This window comes from Procambarus clarkii, chromosome 45 (genome assembly GCF_040958095.1).
Source record: "Procambarus clarkii isolate CNS0578487 chromosome 45, FALCON_Pclarkii_2.0, whole genome shotgun sequence".
NCBI lineage: Eukaryota > Metazoa > Arthropoda > Malacostraca > Decapoda > Cambaridae > Procambarus > Procambarus clarkii.
The window spans coordinates 7324226-7345760 of NC_091194.1; the positions used below are offsets into that span (position 1 = coordinate 7324226).

Below are 21535 nucleotides of genomic sequence, written 5' to 3' on the forward strand. Positions count from 1 at the left end.
GATAAAGCTTAAGAGGGCTTGAAAAAATGGAGAATGAAGCCTTGAAGATTATCCTTGGGTGCCCCGTATTAAGAACGCCTCTTGAGTAATACCGTATGTATATGCCTATAATAGACCTACAAGCATATTATATTAGGCCTGCTATAGGCCTATCCTAGAGCTGATTTATATATATATTATATTAATAGGGACGATTGTATGTATCACATATGCACTATTTTTCTTTGTTCATAATAAACTACAAAGTAATAAATGTATTTTGGGGGGGGGGGTGACAAAAGGCCTATCTCCCATGCTGCAATATATGCAAATATATGCATAAACGAAGTACAATGATGAGAAGAGGTTATACAGTAAATGTGTAACATAATTATAATTATTAGGTTGATATTCAAACAAAAAATTATCTGTTTATTCGTAAATTTTTAACAGTTTCATCACAGAGATTTAGTTGACCTCGAACATCTTTCAAAAGATTCCTTTATTAAATAAAAATACTATATATCCAACATATAAATCAATATGAAGGTTATAGTTTGATCAAATAATTATCACTTTGTACGATGTATAGCTTTAAAATGCGAGAGAAAGGAATTTGAAGTGTAAGTACTAGTTTGTGAAAGGTGTAAAGGGTCGACGCGTCGCCGACATCCACATCAGCGGCAGCTCGAGGCTTGGATAGTTATCCCAATTTCCCGGCTTCTTATCTACATCTGGGGTCTGAGGCGAGGTTCATTTAACTCCTGCAGTGTTGGGGAAGTTGGTTGTGGGGGCTGAGGATGGGGTAGGGTTGGATTGCTATAATGGGCGATAGGTTTTTGTTGGCGGGGTGAGGGTTGGTTGGTTATTAGATGCCCTCTGGCCTCCACTAGGGGCCCTCTTTACTCTGCTAGAGGCCCCTCTTTACTCCACTAGAGGCCTTCTGGCCTCTATTAGGGGCCCCTCTTTGCTCCACTAGAGGCCCTCTGGCCCTTGGTGGAGGCCAGAGGGCCTCTAGTGGGGCCTCTTTGCTCCACAAGAGGCCCTCTGGCCTCCACCAAGAGCCCATCTTTACTCCATTATAGGGCCTCCACTATGGGCCCTCTGGCCTCTATCAGGTGGTCTCTGGTGGGCTCCAACAGGTTCCTCTGAGCTCTACCAGGTACTCTCTGGGCTTAACCAGGAGCCCCACTAGGTGCCACAAAGAGCCCTCTGGACTCTTCAAGTAACCCACTGAGCTCCACAAGGAATCTACTAGAATCTACCAGGTACCCACTGGACTCCACAAGGTACCCACTGGATTCCACAAGGTAACCATTGGACTCCACTGGACTCTACAAGGTTTCCACTGGACTCCACAAGGTATCCACTGGACTCCACAAGGTTCCCACTGGACTCCATAAGGTATCCACTGGACTCCACAAGGTATCCACGAATCCACAGGGTACCCACTGGACTCCATAAGGTACCCACGACTTTACAAGGTATCCACTGGACTCCACAAGGTACCTACTGGGCACTACCAAGGGCTCTATAAGCTCCATCAGGTCCTTTTGGGCTCCACCAGATATGCTCAGGGCTGTACCAGGTGCCCTCTGGGCTTCACCAGTTGTCCTCAGGGCTCTACCAGGTGCCCTCTGGGCTCTACCAGGTGCCCCTCTAGGCTTCACCAGGTGCCCTCAAGGCTTCACCAGGTGCCCTCAAGGCTCTACCAGGTGCTCTCTGGGCTTCACCAGGTGCCCTCTGGGCTTCACCAGATGCCCTCTGGGCTTCACCAGGTGCCCTCTGGGCTCCACCAGGTGCCCTCTGGGCTCCACCAGGTGCCCTCTGGGCTCCACCAGGTGCCCTCTGGGCTCCACCAGGTGCCCTCTGGGCTCCATATACATGTCACACACTAGATACTGCATGTTACCCTAAAGTGAGAAATTCAGTATGTAACTGCAAAAACAGGTTCATTATCTAAAGTTTAAATGTCAGTTCCTGTGTTAACTTTATTCCAACAGATGTCAATGCAGAGGACTATACAGAGTGACAACAGGTCCTCGCATCTTGGCATGTCTTCGAGGGGACAAACTTCGTGTAACCTAGCCACATACAGGAACACAGGTACGTTACCGCGGCACTCGTCACGCCGTGCCAGTGACTTTTATTACCTCTCTACCCTTACCCAGACTAGCTTAACCGAACCTAATACAGCCCACCATTACTTAATACATCCTAACCCAACAAAATATAAGTTTCTACTAAACAGAAAATGAGCTTTGTCAAATTGTCTTGTGTACAATTTGATTGTCACTGTTAGATAATTAGCATAATTAGGTAAAGCATTCCTTTGAGATGATACAGGGTCCTGTAATACAGTGTCCTACATTCTCTACTCACAGTCAGCTGTTCCGAGTTAGATCCTGGGTAGGACAGAAATGGTTGGGCACGTTTCCTTTCACCTAATGCGTCTGTTCACTGAGCAGTAAATGGTATAGATATTTGGAAGCTAGGCAGCTGTTGTAGGTTGCATCCTGGGGAAGGTCAGTAGTTCAACCTTAGGGGATTTCGAAGCAGAGCTAAGTACAGGCTAAGGGACTAAGCACAGGATTCTTGTCCCCAACAATGGGAATTATCTATTCTAGCTCTATCTATTAATCCAACAAACTTTGTAAAATCTCTTTATGTATGTACCTTACCTAAATAAACATTTATTTATTTATACTGCATCATATCTTTTTTTCTGCTTCCTAACTTGAATATATTTCACATACAATTTTCATGTTGCTCATCAGAGGGATATTGCATGGAACGTTTGACTTGGTACTGTAGGATATTTATGTCCACAAATTATGCTACAATGTACCTGTGGATAACCCTTAAATTTACTTTAATGTACCTACTAATCCTGTCAAATTTTGTATACAATGTATTTTTATACTTTCTTCCAATGTATTTTTTTTTTATACTTTCTTACAATGTACTTGTAAATTTTTTTTTAATTTTGCTAGAAATTACCTTAAAATTATATATTAAATTAAGGATCTGCCTGAATCGCTATGCATGCTAGTGGCTTTACAAGAATGTAAAACTTCAGTACTTTGTATTCATAAACCCAATGGACCTTCTTGTATATAAATAAATAAATAAATAATAAATTTATTTTATTTATTTATTTATTTATATACAAGAAGGTACATTGGGTTTATGAGAGTACATAGCATTGATGATTTTACATTCTTACAAAGCTAGTAAGCTAGTATAACATTGCATTAGTCCCCAATTATTTTTTTGATTCTTACACATTTTGTTTATCACTTGCAGATATGAATGAGAGTAACAAAAATGCAGAAGAAATGCTTAATATCCACAAACAACTCCAAGAGGAAACAGAGAATATTGTTCGTTGGAAAGCCTCCACTGAGGTACGATGATTATTATCTCAATTAACAAAGATTTGTAGGGATTTTCCCCTAGGCTGACTTTACTTGAATTGAACATTAATACTGTAGTTATTTTTTAAAATAAGATGGAGTAGTATAATTGGCTTTGTTCTCGACTCGGAACTAGGGATCTCGGGTTTGATTGCCGGGAGGGACAGAAATGGTTGTGGGCACATTTCCTTCCACAAAGCTTCTGTTTACCCAGCAGTAAATAAGTACAGTTCCAGGGAGTTATGCAACTGTTGTGATTGCACCCTGAGGGGGATCAAACTAGGGGGATGTGGGGGAGGGACCTTGATACACAATATTGTGTAATCAATTTAAGTGAAAGTGTATTGTTCTAACAAACAATGGGAATTATACAATATTTGAATCTTCTAAGTAATCATTGTAACATGTTCCTAGGTAAACAGAGGCATCAGGTGTTGAGGCCATCCCTAGATCAACTACTGACTTTCCAAAGGATGTAACCAAGAACAGTTGGAAACTCCAGGGTTCCTCCTTATTGCTAATTAAAGAGCTGAATTAGGTGAAAGGAAACGTATCCACAATAGTTTTCCCACCCAGGAATCGAACTAGGTATCTTCGAGAGTGTAGACCAATGTACTGTACTATTATGTAGAGCATCTAATTATGCTTAACATTTCTGCTGTGATGATTCCTTCATTTTTGTGTACAGTAATAACAACTTAAAAAAAAATGATGTCTTCATTTTATACATATAGTATTTATCTTTCAGATAAAAACCAAACATTTGGAGCGGCAACTTCAGGAGGCCCGCAGTATCATTGATGATCAACGCCATAACCTAATGGACTTGCAACTGCATTCAGAGCATCTCTCACAAAGTTTGCTCAAAGAGCGTCAGGAACGAGAGCTAGTGAATACGAAGTAAATAATTTGTTTATTGTATATAATTCACCCATTGGTGCAATGTTTATTCTATTTAATTTGTTTAAATACTAATTATATATAAAATGTATGTAGGATATTAGTAATACTGTATATATATAAATGTCCTTCATTAACATTAACTCACTCTGTAATTTTCACTTGACACACATAATGATCATAACAGTAATTGATCCCTAACTTGAGCTTCTTTGAGTACAGTATATTAATATTTTTATATACAATAATGCCAGGAAAAATGCCCCAAAAATATATGGGCATTAGTAAATTGATTTATGCATATTTGTGTAGCTATCACTAATACAGTATTTTAATTATTCTAATGAAACACTTCCTTTTCTTTATAGAGTACCATATTTCAGTCCTATTGTTTTGAAACACACACAATTTTCGATTTGTGAAATGCCATCACTTGAATTTTGTAAGTGTGGATTGGGTTCTTTGTTTGAGCCATGTTATTGTCACTTATTCTGCACTTGGATTGTGCATGTTTTATGATTCATGCAAGAATTTACAATACTATTATAATGCTTTCTGTTGTTACTAAAAGTCGTTTCCAGGTCGGAATGAAATGTTGTCACATTCCTTTCTTTTCATATGTGCGTTTTTTCAGCTACATTATTATAAATTATTTTCTTCACAGGGTTGCATAAAAAAGCATATATTTTTTTTTTTTTTTGAGATATATACAAGAGTTGTTACATTCTTGTACAGCCACTAGTACGCGTAGCGTTTCAGGCAGGTCCCTGGAATACGATCCCCTGCCGCGAAGAATCGTTTTTTCATCCAAGTACACATTTTACTGTTGCGTTAAACAGAGGCTACAGTTAAGGAATTGCACCCAGTAAATCCTCCCCGGCCAGGATACGAACCCATGACATAGCGCTCGCGGAACGCCAGGCGAGTGTCTTACCACTACACCACGGAGACTGTAGACTATATTGTACTTAAGTTAACCATTCCCTTGCTGACAGGTAGTTAGGGTTTTGGTAGTACACTTGGGTTTGTTCTCAACTCACAATCGGAAATCCCGGGCTTGAATCCCGGGTGGAACACAAATGTTTGAACATCTTTCCTTTTACCTAATGCATCTGTTCACCTAGCAGCAAATAGGCACCTGAGAATTAGTCATCTGTTGTTGAGTTGCATCATTTGGAAGGTCAGTAGTTTGACCTTGGGGGGACCTCATTATAAACCTAATGTATACAGTATATTATGCAGAGGCTGCTTGTTCCCTGACAAAATGAATTGTCACAATAATTTGGCTGACAGTCAAGACACCCACTCCACATATCTGAAAATAAAGGATATTTCGATGTTTTGGTTCCTCCTGGACCAATATCACTATTGATAATTGTCCAGAATGTTCCAAAATGTCATAATTTCCCAAATTTCTTTACTAATTGTGTACTGTACTTACTTTCAGGGTAGCTCACACCCGTGAGATTTTCTTGGCTTTACAAGAGCAATATGAGCAACTGCTGGAGACAACCAAGCTTCTAGAACAAGACAAAGACTGTCTTACCTCTGAACACAAGGATATTATCAAGCAATTATATTCCCTTCAACATACATCTCAATCACATCAAAACACTATACAAAGTATTATTGCCAAATGTAAGTTAGTAAGAAACTAAGGCTAATGAGTATGCAGTAGGAACATTAGAATTAAGAAAACTGTAGAGGACTTATTGGCCTTTACAAGGCAGCTTCTATTGCTAAATACACAGCAACTCTTATTGGACCATATTAGGCAGCTCCTATTAGCTCATACAAGGCAACTCCTATTGGCCCATGTAAGACAGGTCCAATTTGCCCATGTGGGGCAGCTCCTTTGCTTCAATTGTCATATGTAATTCCCTCCAATGCTCCAGTTGTCATATTCCAGAGCATCAATCACTAAATGCAATTTCTACCTTTGCTCCAACTGCCATATGTAATTTCCTCCTGTGCTTTAATTGCCATATGCAATTTTATCCTATTTGATTTGTTAACTGTGTTTAACCCTTAATAATCATGTAGAGTACTTTTAAATAGTAGTTAAATTGTGACAAGGATTTCCCAAGTAAAATTTGCATCTGTATATTGAAAGTAAAAGTATTTATATATTCTCTTAAACCTTAAAATTTTTCTTTTACAAATATTATTTTGTCTTTAGCTCAAGAAGATATATCTCGTCTGGAGAAAGTCAAGGAGGCTATGCAAGATCAGATGTCTGTAAAAGATCAAGAATTATTAGAACTTTCTGAAAAAATCAGCCATTTTCAAGTGACAGTGAAAAATTTGACTGAAACTTTAAATTCAACAGAAGCCAACCTCAATACAACAGAAGTTGAGAAGACATCATTGGAGATTCAATTAGAAGAGGTAATGTGTGGGGGCATTTGTAATAATTGTATTGGTTTTTAAGATGATAATCCCATTGTTGGAGGACAACCTGAAAGGCAAAATATAATTCAGCTATATAATTTGCCTGCCTTTGGTGTCTGGGAGAAATATTTCTGAGGTCAATATTTCCATTTGTTGAGACGAGTAGGTGAAAATAGGTTTCCAACTCAACGCTCCCCCCCCCCTCCAACACCCTTTTATCACAAGGCATGCTGGACTGATAACTAGAATGATGGGAAGCAGGATCACTACATCTGTAGTAGTATGGTTGTCTATGTTTTTGACTCACAATCGACGATCCCGAGTTTGAGCCCCAGGCAGGACTGAAATACTTGGGGAAGTTTCCTTTTGCCTGATGCCACTGTTTACCTACCGGTAAGTAGGTACCTGGGAGTCAGACAACTGTTGTGGATTGCATCCTGAGGAAAATTAGGCATTGGCTTAGGGGGGACCTCAATAAGCTTAATACAGGCTCTATTCCCAACAACGAGAATTTATGACTTCATTCGAACCATCTACATAGAGCAAAGGGCAGGCCTGCATCCTCTGTAATTCATATAAAAATTTATGATAAATGAATCGACATAAAACATTTCTATTTTATACAGTACAGCATTTTAAAATAAACAATGGGCTTGGATTTTTAATACATGTCTTGAAGGTTTTTATTTGTATCTTTCAGGCTAGAGCTACAATGACAAAAACTCAAGAAGAACTAAAAGAGAAAATGGAACTTTTAGCATGTCAAGCAGTTAAGTTTGAAAATGAACTTAATTGTGGGAAACTTATGTAAGTTTACCTATTTTGGCTCAGGTTTACATGTACTTTATTAACCCTTACACTGCTCCAATCAAATCCCAAATGCAATAAAACGATGTACTTCTCATAACTAATTTAAAGGAGGAACAAAGAAATACTTAGTTCAAATCATGTAGTATATTGCATTAGCACATTTCATCCTAAATATATTTTATCTAAGGTTTTGTTACAAAATTTGTTGGTGTGTATGATATTCAAAGCACTTTGCATACTTATGGCTTTATTAAATATGCATTTTCCGTAACAATTATTAATCTCTGTATCATATTCTGTATATTTTTTAACTGAAATTATTATTATTATTATTATTATTATTATTATTATTATTAATTCTATATATTATTTTCTCAGGTATGAGGAGAGTCAGAAAGAGTTTCAGGAAGCTGTAGACAAAATTAAGTATTTAAAAAAGACTAATGACACTTTGGAAGGTGGGAAGAGTGAGCTTGCAGATAAGGTATCTGCGCTGACCAGTCGCAAGCAGGAATTAGAGAAGGTAAACATCTTAATACCCAACTCATACATATGAAGTGAAAGTGGTGGCTGGTAAGGGTCCACAATAGACTGTAGCATCGCTACTTTCTGTTCTTGTCATGAGTGGGGGGTTGGGTTTTTAATATATTATTATTTTATTACATAAAGAAACATTAACGTTATGTATCGCTGAGAAAATCATAATCCATAATCCATAGGATCCATAAGGAGGATTCGAACCTATGCTCTTGGTAGTGGTATAGTGGTCATTTTCGTGTGATTGGGTGTACCTAGAGCATAAGTTTGAATCCTCCTCATTATTATTATTATTATTATTATTATTATTGGTATGTACAGAATTTTAGGCATATCTAGGCTTCATTTATTATGTAACATTAACTTTGTTTATTTTTGAATAATCAGGAAATTGCATACAAAACGGAAGCCATTGAGGTTCTTGAGTGCTCGCAATTCAAGAACCTTGAGGAGATTAACCAGTTACAAGAGAGAGTTGCAGGTTTTTGTGTACAACTCTCAAATATACAGGAAGAATGCAGGAATTTGCAGGTAAATGTTATTACTATAATTGATTATACTTGGTCAAAGTAATAGGAATTTGTAGATAAGTTGACCAGATCACACACTAGAAGGTGAAGGGACGACGACGTTTCGGTCCATCCTGGACCATTCTCAAGTCTCAAGTTGACTCAACTTGAGAATGGTCCAGGACGAAACGAAACGTCGTCGTCCCTTCACCTTCTAGTGTGTGGTCTGGTCAACATACTTTAGCCACGTTATTGTGACTCTTCGCCTGCAATTTGTAGATAAGATATATAATATTGAATATAATTGGTCAAAACTGCATGATATTTTTAGGTAAACTGTAATATATTTACCTGACAAAGGCAGTAAAAAGGGTAACAATTGAACACAACCTTTAGAAATGGCATTAAATTCAATTATCCAGGAAACTGAAACTAAAGCTCTTTTAAAACTCCTAAATTACCATCATATGGCCACCATATTTTCTTCTTTAAATATTTGATTGCTTGTGAGTAGAAAAGATGCCTACAATCAGCAGCAGTCATGCTAAATAAACACTGCAGGTATAGAGGTAAGAGAAGATATTGTAATTTAGGAAAGGTACCAAGGCTCTAGTGAGGCATCTGGTAGAGGAGTTTAGTGATTGAAACGATGTCGTTTCTGATATTAAAATCTTAAATTTTGTTCACATAGTTTAACCCTTGAAATGTGCATAAAATTAATCATGTATTATCTTTGTGCACAAAACTACAAAACTAAACAATTTAAAACATGTTTTATGTGCAAAATGGGTTGATCTTCTTAAGATATGCATTTTCTTAAGTTAAATTTTAGTAGACTACTATATGAGAATCCTTGTTCTGCATTGTGTACTTGTACTGTCAAGGGGGTTCAAGAAACTATATTTAATTATTTTACCGTATTATTATTTTTATTTTATTTTTATTTTTTATAAATCGAGAAATTCAATTTTTTCTTGCAGTTGGAGAAGGAAAACTTGTTAAGTGAACTTGAAACAAGCAAGAAAGGTCTGACCAATGAAGAACAACATGTGAAACAGCTGGAGGAACAGGTTAGTGTATATCATCAAAGATTCTTTAAAAGAACAAATGTAATAAATACAAAAGGCAACAGCTTTTAGCTCAACAAACCACATTATAATTCACACAAAGGTAACACCACTTAGCTGAAAGAAGTAGTAGCCTTCAAGTCTCGGCCGAAAGATGTACTCTTAGTCATACCAGGCAAGTGAGTGAGTTGTATGGCTGGGTGGTACCCCAAGTGATTTGCGCCACCACCTGGTGGCAAACGTACACACCCAGGTCAGAATTATTCACACAGTACAACACTCATTAGCCTTGTTCTCCTAACCCTTCTGGTGGAGTATCCATAATATTGAGCAGATCTTGGACTATCGAGCTCTCTTCAGCTTGTAGGGAGCCAGATTCTAATCCTGGCTCCCAGTAGGTCGGCAAGGGTCTTGCAGGCATAGTGAATATCATAAGACATGGCTTCACTAGTATGTAAGCTATGAAAAGCTTCTAAGTGTGCCTACAAGAAATGAGTTAGATTAAGCTCTGCAGTATTCATAAGAGGATATTTCAATATTATTATGTACAGTATAGCCCTTTGCAAATATTACAAGCTATGGGTGGTGACTTGCAGTACCTTCTAGAGATTGTATCTGTGTTGTTTGTTTTATGGAACAGTCACTGTTGAGAAGGTATTCCCTTATATGACATGACTCAACTTGTTCCCAGTAAACACACACCAGGACCAGGATTCATCAAACATTTACACAATCACTTAAGAAATAGAGTACTGTACTTCGATCCTTAATCATAACAACTTTGTTTACATTTATTAAACTGTTTACGATCTTCGAAACTTCTCATCTCTAGGTTATCGTTGATATAATCAACCCCATAGAACTTCAGAGCTCATAAACAACCCCATAGTACTTCAGAGCTCATAAACTGTTAATTAAATTTACCTGAATATACCTGAAGGCCACTATATCTCTGTATGTTATTTTTTTAGCTAGTGCTTTGTCCTGGGATCGTATCCTGGTTGGGGAGGATTTACTGGGTGTCAGTCCTTAACCGTAGCCTCTGTTTAACCCAACAGTAAAATCAGTACCTGGTTGTTAAACGATTTGGCGGGGTCGTATTCTGGGGAACATAGAATTAAGGACTTTCCCGAAATACTATGTGTGCTAGTGGCTGTACAAGAATGTAAGAACTCTTGGATATAAAAAAAGTACTTTGTCTTATTCTTTACATTATCAATATTACTATATTATCATTTGCATATATCAAGTGTTTTCTGTTTTAGATGAGGTCACTGAAGGAGACTATGGAACACTGTCACCAGTTAAATGGCCAAATTGAAGAGGAGAAGAAAACTTTTGAAACACAAAATCAAGAGTTAAATGAAACTGTCAAGCTTTTAAGGGATAAGCTTTTGGTAAGTTAGATTCTTATTAACATCTATGGGTCAGCTTAAACTGCCTTTTCTATTTTTAGAAAAGCCAGCCTCTTCTGTTGAGATGCCATTGTGAGTAAGCTCAGGACTTCCACTAGGATTATAGGTGGGCGCGGACCTATGACCCCGGCATTGCCAAGCTGCATACTCTACCACTAGACCACCACTTGACTTGTAAAAAGTTGTACAGCCGGATTTCTACTGAAATCACACAAAGTCAGCGGTGATCTAGTGGTAGAATATGCGGCTTGGCAATGCCATGGTCATAGGTTCACGCCCACCTCACAGCCCTAGTGGATTTTCTCATTATTATCATTATTGGTATGCTGGATTATGGCTTGGTGATATCAGAATGGTGGGGAGCTTTTATAGGCCCACCAATAAACTGTATTTCATTACATTCAGTGCATGACTTTTTTTTTTTTTTACTCGTGTCTAGGCTATGGAGGAAACTGTTTCGGAATTGCAGACAACTATTTCATCAGCCGAAGAAAATGAAGCAACAATGAAAGAGCAAATATTACACATAGAAAATCTGCATAAAAATTCCAGGTATAGTAGTTTTATTGAGTGTCCCATGCATGGTAGTTTTATTGAGCATCCTATACATACTCATCTTGTGCATAGTAGTTTATTAAGCACTCTAGATTCATCCTATGGGTGGAAGTTTATTTAGTATCCTCATACTCGTTCAATTTGCCTGAAACGCTGTGCGTGCTAGTGGCTTTACAAGAATGTAATTAAACTCTATGTTCTCTGTTAACCCTCAATGTACCTTCTTGTATATAAATAAATAAATAAATGAGTATGGGGTAATCATATTACTATTATGTGATTATTATTATTATTATTATTATTATTATTATTATTATTATTATTATTATTGTTATTATTATTATTATTGTTATTATTATTATATTATTATTATTATTATTATTATTATTATATTATTATTATTATTATTATTATTATGAGTGGTAGTTTATTGAGCAGCCCATACTCAGCCTAGGAGTTGTAGCACAAAAGGTTTTCAGAGGGCACAAATGGTCTTAAACAGACCTCAGTGGATATTTTACATTAGCATTTACAAGTTAACAAGCTTGAAAAAGGCAACTGTTGTGGAGTTGCATTTTGGGGAAGGTTAGTAGTTTGACCTGAGAGGGATATTGATATAGTAAGTCTAAAGTGTATATACCCAGGCTTCCGGTTCCTGACAAAATGAATGGTTAATTATTTGGCCAAGTAAGTTATATTGAGAATTTCCCTTTAGTTAAGTTGTACACTTTTAAGTAGAGTTTAATATTATGATTCCAAACCATTTTGGCTTTTAAGATTTATATGATGTTTCAGCTTGGAGCTTTTGGCGAAGACTGAAAAATGTGAAGATTTAGCACAAACAGTTAAGGAACTTAAGGCAGAGATAAAGAAGCTGGAAAAAGAGGTACAGTACTGTTATGCTTTGTTTACATACAGGAAGTGCAGTGGTCTGCCATTGGCTCACAACCGAGGGGCCCATTCTCAATTTCCAGAGTAGGACAGACATTTGGGCATATTTCCTTTTGTCTCATGCCTTTGTTCACCTGGCAATAAATAGATACCCGAGGAGTTAAAGAACTCTTGTGGGTTGCATCCTGGGGAATTATAGTAGTTGGTCTAGAGGGACCTTGCCCCTGATGCCTCTGTTCACCTAGCAGCAATTAGATATCTGGGAATTAAGCAGCTGTTGTGGTTTGCATCCTGAGTAAGGTCAATAGTTGGCCAAGAGGGACCTTGATATACCTAAGTAAAGGCTACCTGTCCCCATCAGTGTATGATCATATCATTTCTTTTTCTTCTATCTTCTAGTTTTGGTATATTTAACAACACCAGTCTCTCCTCATAACTTGTTTTTCCGTTCCAGAAGCTATTTTGTACATGCCTTTGTTGTGCTTCTTGAGATTTGGGCACCATACAACAGCTGCATATTCCAGTTTTGGTCTCACTAAAGTCATGAACAGTTTCTTTAGCATTTCACCATCCATATAATTAAAAGCAAGTCTGAAGTTGAAAAGCAACACATACGCTCGTCTAACAATGTTCTTGTGTTCCTCTGGCGACAGCTTACTATCCAAAAACCATCCCTAGGTCTCGTTCTTTATTAGAGTTCTGTAATTCCTTTCCACATAATTTGTAAGTTGTGTGTGGTCTATTTTCTCCGATTCCACATTACATAACATGGCATTTATTCACATTGAATTCCATTTGCCACTTTATGCTCCAAGCACTTATTTTATCTAGACCGATTTGAAGGGCATTACAATTGTCTGTGTCTCTTATCTTCTACCTATGGATGTGTGTGTGTGTTTGTGTAATTTTTATTTTTGTTTTTGTGTTTGGGTTTATTAACCTGTTTTTATAAATTATTTATGCTTAACTTTCTTTTTCCAGTTAAAATTAAAAACAAAGAATGTGTCCCAAGAAAGCAAAGTGAAGAAGAAACATGAACAGAAAATAGCATCCCTGATGAAAGAAATTAAAACTCTTACGGAGGCTGTCATTGCCTTGGAAAGCAAATTAAAAGGCCAGAAGGCATTACTCGCAACGATGGAGAATAAAACAACTACCCAAGACAAACAACTGAGTGAGAGCACGAAAGATGTGAAAGATCTCAAACTGTTATTAGATAGGTCTATTTGTGAGAACCAGGAGCTCCAGTACAAACTAGAGGCTAAAACTGAGTCACTAGAAGCATATCAGAAAATCACCAAGGCCGACATAGAGAGACTTCAGGATGACCTATTTCAGAAGGAGGAGGAATTGAATCGCTCTTTGCTTGCTCATGAGCAAGAACTAAAGAAGGTTCAAGATGAACTTGATAAGACAAAAGAAGTATTAAATAATTCTTCAGTTCATGAGCAAGAGTTTAAAGATAATGCTGATAATCTCTTGACCCAGATAGCAAATATGGAGTTGGCTCACAAGGTAAGGGTGCATATATCATTATATTTAGTTCTAAGAGGGTACAGCAGGTACTGGGTTTGGGGGTCTCTCATATACTAGAAGTTGGTTTATCTAAACCTAGGAGAGGATAGCAAGTATATACTGGGCTGGGGTGTGTCTTACATATCCTAGGAGTTGGTTTATCTAATCCTAGGAGGGATATAGCAGGTACTGGGGTTTAGGTATTGTGCACGTTCTAGGAGTGGGTTGTGTTTTGTATATATATTTATGCAGATGATTTTCAGGGTCAATTCTCAATCAAAACATTTAAATTTCCTGTAGCTTTTTGAACTGTTTATAGGTTTTCCAAAGCCAGTATAACTGCAGCCTGTCCTCATAAACAATACAAAGGCAAAATGCTCATTAATCCATTTTCTAAAACCTGTTTTTTTACACTTTGAATTTACCCCATGAGTTCTTACTCTGTTTCCATGCCTTTCACCCAAGCTCAAATCCAGTTAAGTACATCTTTTCCAGTGCCTCACACTAACATTTTTTTTATCAACCACTCATATGGAACAAAATTACGTTAAGTTATGCCTGAACTGCTCTCCATTTTAATGACTATATAATTTATATTTCATGTAAATTATGAATGCTCTGCCATGAATTCTCCACTGTATCATGTTGCTTACATATGCAGTGGAACCTCGACTTACGAATGCCCCTAATTATGAATTTTTCGGGTTACGACCCCAAATTTTGTCGGAAAATTTGAATCGGGTTACGACCTTTGCCTCGAGTTGCGACTTTGTTGATACATGTATAGGTCAACCGAGTGCATGGTTCCTGGTGGCACGGGCGACCCTGCTTCAGTTTACCAGAGCCACCCGCTTAGTGACGCTCGCACTTGAATTCTTTGTAAAGAATTTAATTGTTTTTGTGCATTTTTTGTTTTTTAATTTAAAATTACAGTACATAAATATTATATATCATGCCATGGGTCCCAAGAAAGTCAGTGGTAAGGTTCAACCTAAGAAAACTTCTTAGGTTGTTTGTGAGGATGACCATAGAGGAAAAACAAGAGATCATTCATAGTGAGACAGTATGATGTCTCACTACAGACAAGTGTTAAAACATAGGGAAAATCAAGTTTCTATAGACAGATTCTTAGTGAGACAAGCAAGCAATGAGCCACAACCAGGTTCTAAAGTGGTATGCCTGCAAAATATAGGAGAGAGAGAGAGAGAGAGTACTCCAGAGAAGTCATCACTGAATGATGTTATAATGGAAGGGGACTTCCCTTCCAAACACCGACACCTCTTCTCCTCCGCCCCCTCCTCACAGTCTTCTATACAGCAACAAGAGTCATCAATAAAGGTAAGCTATTATATATTATAAAGTACATATTATAGTACAAAATATGTGTATGTGTATTATGTACGAAATGTATTTTGAAGTTAATATTTTTTGGGAGTGTGTAACAGATTAATTCAATTTACATTACAGTATTTCTTGTGGGAAAATTTGTTTTGGGTTTCGAATTTTCAGGTTACAACCTGTCTCTGGGAACGGATTAAATTCTTAACCAAGGTACAACTGTATATTGTATAAATAAGAATTATTATTAAATTATGGTATTGTCAGCCTTATTAAGGTCAAGATAGCCATCATAAATACAGAAAATAAGTCACAATAATGTGGCTGACAGGAAATAATCCAACCAACATGTGAAATGAAATGATTGACGACGATGCAGTCCATCCTGAACCCTTATCCAATTGTACCCTATTCAAGCGTTAACAGTGTTACGTTTGTAAGTTCAGATGAATTTCCTGTATATTTCAGAAAGAAAAGGAAAGCTTGAAAGGTGAAGTTGAAGCTGCACTCCAAGAGAAGAACCAAGCACAAGAAGAGGCAAGTCTTGCTCTTAAGGAAAGATCGCATGCAATACTTGAATCTGACAAGAAAGTCAACGTAAGTGTCTAAACTTTCTTACCGTCATAATGCTAAGTAATATTGTTATTGTTGCTTTCATAGTACAGTATCTGAAAACATATGCCTATTAACTGACTATATGTACTTCAGATATCATAAATGCAGAAAATGCATGTTTCTGGATGTTATATTTAAATAGATACTGTCTTGTAACTAATTGCTCAGAATTTTCTGCATGTGGAGTGCAGGTACATTTTGAACAAGTTTCTGTAAAATATTTGTGTAAGCTCTTTTATTGCCAGAAGACATATCTGAGTTGTCATAGTACAGTTTCACTTTTTGGCTAATGTAGCCTCACAGGTATTTATAATTGACCCTTTAACTGTGTATTCTAAATTAGGTCAATATCCTGGTGCATATAAAATAAATCATTGTCCTATGCTATCATAAAATATTTCTTTCTGATTGTGGGAAAAAATTGTTGTAATTATTTTAGTTTGACTGTAGTGAGGTGAAGAAATGTTGAAAACTTCAAATTCCAGAAATTAATTTTCACATTAACTACAGTATTTGTAATAGATTTCTGCTCATTATTATTATATAATAATAATAATGCTTATTCAGGTAAAAATTCATACATACAAAATGAGTTACAAACAGAATGTTGGATTTCTAGGTAGAGCTAGTAAGTACTATGCCTAAAGCCACTAATACACATAGCATTTCGGGCAACCTGAAATATCTTCCTGGTTCCTAGAATTAGTGGATGTTCATGCACCTGGCATGGTGCCAATCATTTTACCAATTCCTAAATAGTTATCTATGGTTTTCTGGATTTTTGCAACATGGCAAAGGATTGCCAAGGGTTGCTAGTGGCAATCCATATATAAACTTTAGGACTTTTGAATGCTATGGGGCACAATAAATAGATAGCAGCAGGGAGCCACCTGATTGATGGTTGAGAGGCAGGACCAAAGAGCCAAAGCTCAATCCCCACAAGCACAACTAGGTGAGTCACTAGATGAGGTGAGTATAGAAGCTCTCCTAGAAACCAGCATTGAATGTAATGAAATACCTCTTTCTGGTGGGTCCTTTGTAACTCTGGAGCAGCCAAGACTAAGGATCAAGTATCTACAAGTGGTAGCCACTGGAAGTGATATTCCAAACATCTTTGTGCGCAGGAAACTTAGCAGATATATGGAAAAAGGCAAATATAGTTCCAATCTACAAAAATGGTAGCAAAGAAGACCCTCTAAATTATAGACCCATATCATTAACAAGCATGGTAGTTAAAATACTAGAAAATATAGTTAAAATCAAATGGTTAGAACATCTGGAGAGTAATGACATAATAAAACACTATGGTTTTTGAACAGGAAGATCCTTTGTAACAAATCTACTTAGTTTTTATAATAGAGCCACAGAGAGTCTACAGGAAAAGGATGGTTGGGTTGACTGTGTCTGTCTGGACCTAAAAGAAAAAGACTTTTGACAGTCCCACACAAAAGATTGTTTTGGAAACTGGAATATGAAACTAATTAACAGATGAGTGTTAATTAGAGAAAATTTATCTAACTGGAGGAGTGTTACTAGTGGAGCACCACAGGGTTCAATTCTTGCACCAGTAATGTTCATTATTTACATAAATGATCTATCAAAAGGAATACAGAATTGTATAAACATGTTTGCGAATGATGCTAAGCTACTAGGAAAGATAGGAAACCTAGATGATTGTCATGCCTTTCAAATTGACCTAGACAAAATAAATGTTTGGAGCATCATGTGGCAAATGGAATTCTATGTGAATAAATGCCATGTTATGGAATGGGGAATAGGAGAAAATAGACACCACACAACCTACAAATTATGTGGAGATAACTTAAAGAACTCTTACAAAGAGATCAGTCTAGTTGTGGTTCTGGATAGTAGATTGTCACCAGAGGAACACTTAATAATAATTTTATAATAATTCACTTTGTCTGGGGATAGGAAACCAGAATGTATTCATACATGTGTGGCTTTTATCAAACCAAAAAAAAAAGGCTCGACAACCCCCCCCCCCCATCCCCAGGAAAAGTGGCAGTATGAGCACCACTTACAAAATAATAACAAGAATTGACTAAATTTACTAAGGGAAATTCCTGAGACTAGCAACTTAAAGTTACTAGAAGGTCATAGATTCACAACACTTGTAACAGAGTTACAAGAAGGTCATAGATTCAAGTTAAGGAAACGGTTGCCAAAAAATATTTATTTTGCAAACAGAGTGGTAGATGGTTGGAACAAGTAAAGTGAGATAGTGGAGGCTAAAACTGTCAGTAGATTCAAATCGTTATATGACAGTGCTGGGAAGACAGGACACCATGAAATTAGCTCTCATCTTGTAACTACACATACTTAATTACATTTAGGTAATTAAACACGCCCATTGTTTACTCAAACGTGATTAATATATATCCACATTCCCTTGTGTTCCTTATGCTCTACAATATTACAAGACCATAGATCATTTTCAACATGTATTCTTAAACTATGACTAATATTTAATGTCTCTCTCTTTCATATATGTAGGAAATGCTTGGTCTTCTGGATAGATACAAAGAGGATAAGGAAACAAAGCTAAAGGAATTTGAAGAGCGGCTACAAAACAGCCAAGCTCTCGTTACACAACTGACATCAGAAAAGGTAAGTCACATATACGGCAGAATGAGAAAATACATCTTGACCTCATATATATATATATATATATATATATATATATATATATATATATATATATATATATATATATATATATATATATATATATATATATATATATATATATATATATATATATATATATATATATATATATATATATATATATATATATATATATATATATATATATATATATATATATATATATATATATATATATAATATATTATATATATATATATATATATAATATATTATATATATATATATTATATATATAATATATTATATATATATATATTATATATATATATATTATATATATATATATTATATATATATATATTATATATATATATATTATATATATATATATTATATATATATATATTATATATATATATATTATATATATATATATTATATATATATATATTATATATATATATATTATATATATATATATTATATATATATATATTATATATATATATATTATATATATATATATTATATATATATATATTATATATATATATTATATATATATATATTATATATATATATATATTATATATATATATATATTATATATATATATATATTATATATATATATATTATATATATATATATTATATATATATATATTGTAAACACAAGCCATGCTCACTAATTTAAACTCCAGGTATCAACATGCCATAAAACATAAGGTCATTGAAAACCAAAATTACATATTGCTAATATGAACCTGACCTAGTTAGTACAGTACAGGTACTCCAAATGTTATTCCATGGATTATCAGTGCATTACTTTAGAATTGTTGATTGCTGTAGCCTTTAGGGGTTCATGTAATAAGGTTTCGTTGCCAACAGTAAAGTCTCTAAAGGCCTAAGAAATTGTAATTCAGGGATACGGAAATGATTTTTCCTGGGTTGGCTTTGGATAGTTCCCTTGTGCATTGGCTCTGGCACCAGAGAGACTTTCACAAAACTATCAAGCCTCTTGACTTGCACAGGCCCTTGGACTTGCATATTCTTTTGGACTTGTGTGACCTACTAAATACCAGGACCAGAGTCTGATGTGCTCATAGAGACAGGGGATCTAAGACCATTGTAAGGCAATGCAAAAACTACGTATCTTGATAAAAGCGAGAAACAATGGAGACAAGAGTCAACTGAGAATATGAGGGGAAACTGCCTCCCAAAAGCAACAGGTACTGGTTGCAAAGGACTATTACTCAAATGGACTTGTAGAGGAAATGACTTGTAGAGAGAATGACTCATAGAGGGGATGACTTGTAGAAGGGACGACTTGTACAGGGGCCAACTCATAGAGGGGGTCGACTTGCAGAGGTGCTGGCTCATAGAGGGGCTGACTTCTATAGGGACTGACTCATAGATGAGCCACGTTATATGGGCTGACTCACCAAGAGGCCAACTCACAGAGGGTCCGGCTTGTAGAGGAGAAATCTCAACCCCTGAGAGAAGGTGTTGCTGGCTGATAAAAGAAGACACAAGCCAGTCACCAGGGAAAAAAATTCTACCCTAAAAGCTGGAGTGAAATAAAAACTCAGAATATGAAATATAGATTATATTAAACAAAGGCTTGAAGCATAAATTAAGCAAAACCAAAATGGCCTCAAATGGAACCGGAATTCCAATGAAAATCAACACTCCTTGCATGAATAAATAAGTGGCAGAGGCCATCCAGCTCCATCTGCACCAGGTGAGTGAGCGAGGCAGGTGAACAGGTTCAAGGATTTGCGGTAACCTGGGCTGCCCTCTGTTGGAAGAAATACACATAAGGGGTTAGGGTTATTTTCTGGTGGAAATGATCGGTTGCCTTGTTTTTCTCATTTTTCATTTCTTTCAAACAATAGGTTGATTTGTTTGGCCTAATCTTTCTGGTTGGTTTTCTAAGCTTTGGGATCTCTGACAGTCAAGCTCTCATCACCACATATAGTTTTTACAATATTTCTTGAAATGTATTTTCATAACATGCTTATGATCTAACTATAATTCTCCATTGTCATGGATAGAATGTGTATAGCTAGGTTTATTGAGGTTCCATGAGGCCAACTACAAACCTTTTTTTCAGGATGCAACTCACAACAGTTGCCTAACTCCTATGTACCTACTGTATTTACTGCTAGGTGAAGAGAGTCACCAGGTGTAAGGAAATGTCAAAATATCTCACATTGTCTGGGAATCGAATCCCGAGACCATTTGTGTATGAGCCGACAGCACTGGCTACCATGCTACAGGTGATCTACCGTTAATATTGCCTAAGAGATTTTTGATTGGATCTAGAATATACAACTAGAGAATAGATTTTAATCCAGTTACTTTCAAAAATATGTATTAAATTATTCTATTACAGTACAGTATATAGAATATTTGGAAAAGATTACTAAAATGACTACTGCATATTTTCACAGGAGAGTTTGATGGCTGAAGTAAGTGCTCTGAAGGCCGATGCTGAAGAACTAAGAATGGAGATTATCAGCCTCCAGGTGAGTATATTGTTGTTTACATATGGCTGCAGTACTGTTATGTGGTTATAATTTATTGATTTATAACCACACACACAAATTATTAAATAGCTCTTAAAAAATGTTAAATGTTGTAGGTTAAAACATATAGTTTTATGCATATAAATATACAGTATAGTACTATACGTATACTTAGTTGGTGGTGGATTAAAAATATGCATCCTATTCTCCAGCAAATATGGTAATATCTATCATGTTTTTGTATAAAATTACACGTCATCTTCCCCAGGGAACAACAAAGAGTATGCCCATAAAGGCTGATGAAACAGTGTTCAAAACACCAAGCCCGGCACAATATTTGCGTTCTATGCCAACTTTTGCCGAACCTTTAAAACCAAAATCACCTTGTGTGCAGAAGACAGAAGAGCCTCCGTCTGAAGTAAGTAGGCCTACTAATT

At 36.2% G+C, this 21535-nt stretch overlaps 1 protein-coding gene across 1 annotated transcript in view; it reads left to right on the top strand.

Annotated features, from left to right (window-relative positions):
* The first annotated feature begins 633 nt into the window (after positions 1-633).
* LOC123769822 (synaptonemal complex protein 1) overlaps positions 634-21535 on the top strand; it is a 28115-nt gene continuing 7213 nt past the window's right edge. The window contains exons 1-18 of the mRNA XM_069301320.1: positions 634-725; positions 1983-2085; positions 3286-3386; positions 4144-4295; positions 5743-5933; positions 6475-6683; positions 7387-7493; positions 7875-8019; positions 8421-8564; positions 9523-9612; positions 10875-11006; positions 11464-11576; positions 12375-12465; positions 13452-13985; positions 15792-15920; positions 18453-18566; positions 21024-21098; positions 21367-21516. Coding sequence (XP_069157421.1) covers positions 1983-2085; positions 3286-3386; positions 4144-4295; positions 5743-5933; positions 6475-6683; positions 7387-7493; positions 7875-8019; positions 8421-8564; positions 9523-9612; positions 10875-11006; positions 11464-11576; positions 12375-12465; positions 13452-13985; positions 15792-15920; positions 18453-18566; positions 21024-21098; positions 21367-21516 — 2580 coding nt within the window. The 5' untranslated portion in view covers positions 634-725. The remainder of the gene's footprint in view (positions 726-1982; positions 2086-3285; positions 3387-4143; positions 4296-5742; positions 5934-6474; positions 6684-7386; positions 7494-7874; positions 8020-8420; positions 8565-9522; positions 9613-10874; positions 11007-11463; positions 11577-12374; positions 12466-13451; positions 13986-15791; positions 15921-18452; positions 18567-21023; positions 21099-21366; positions 21517-21535) is intronic.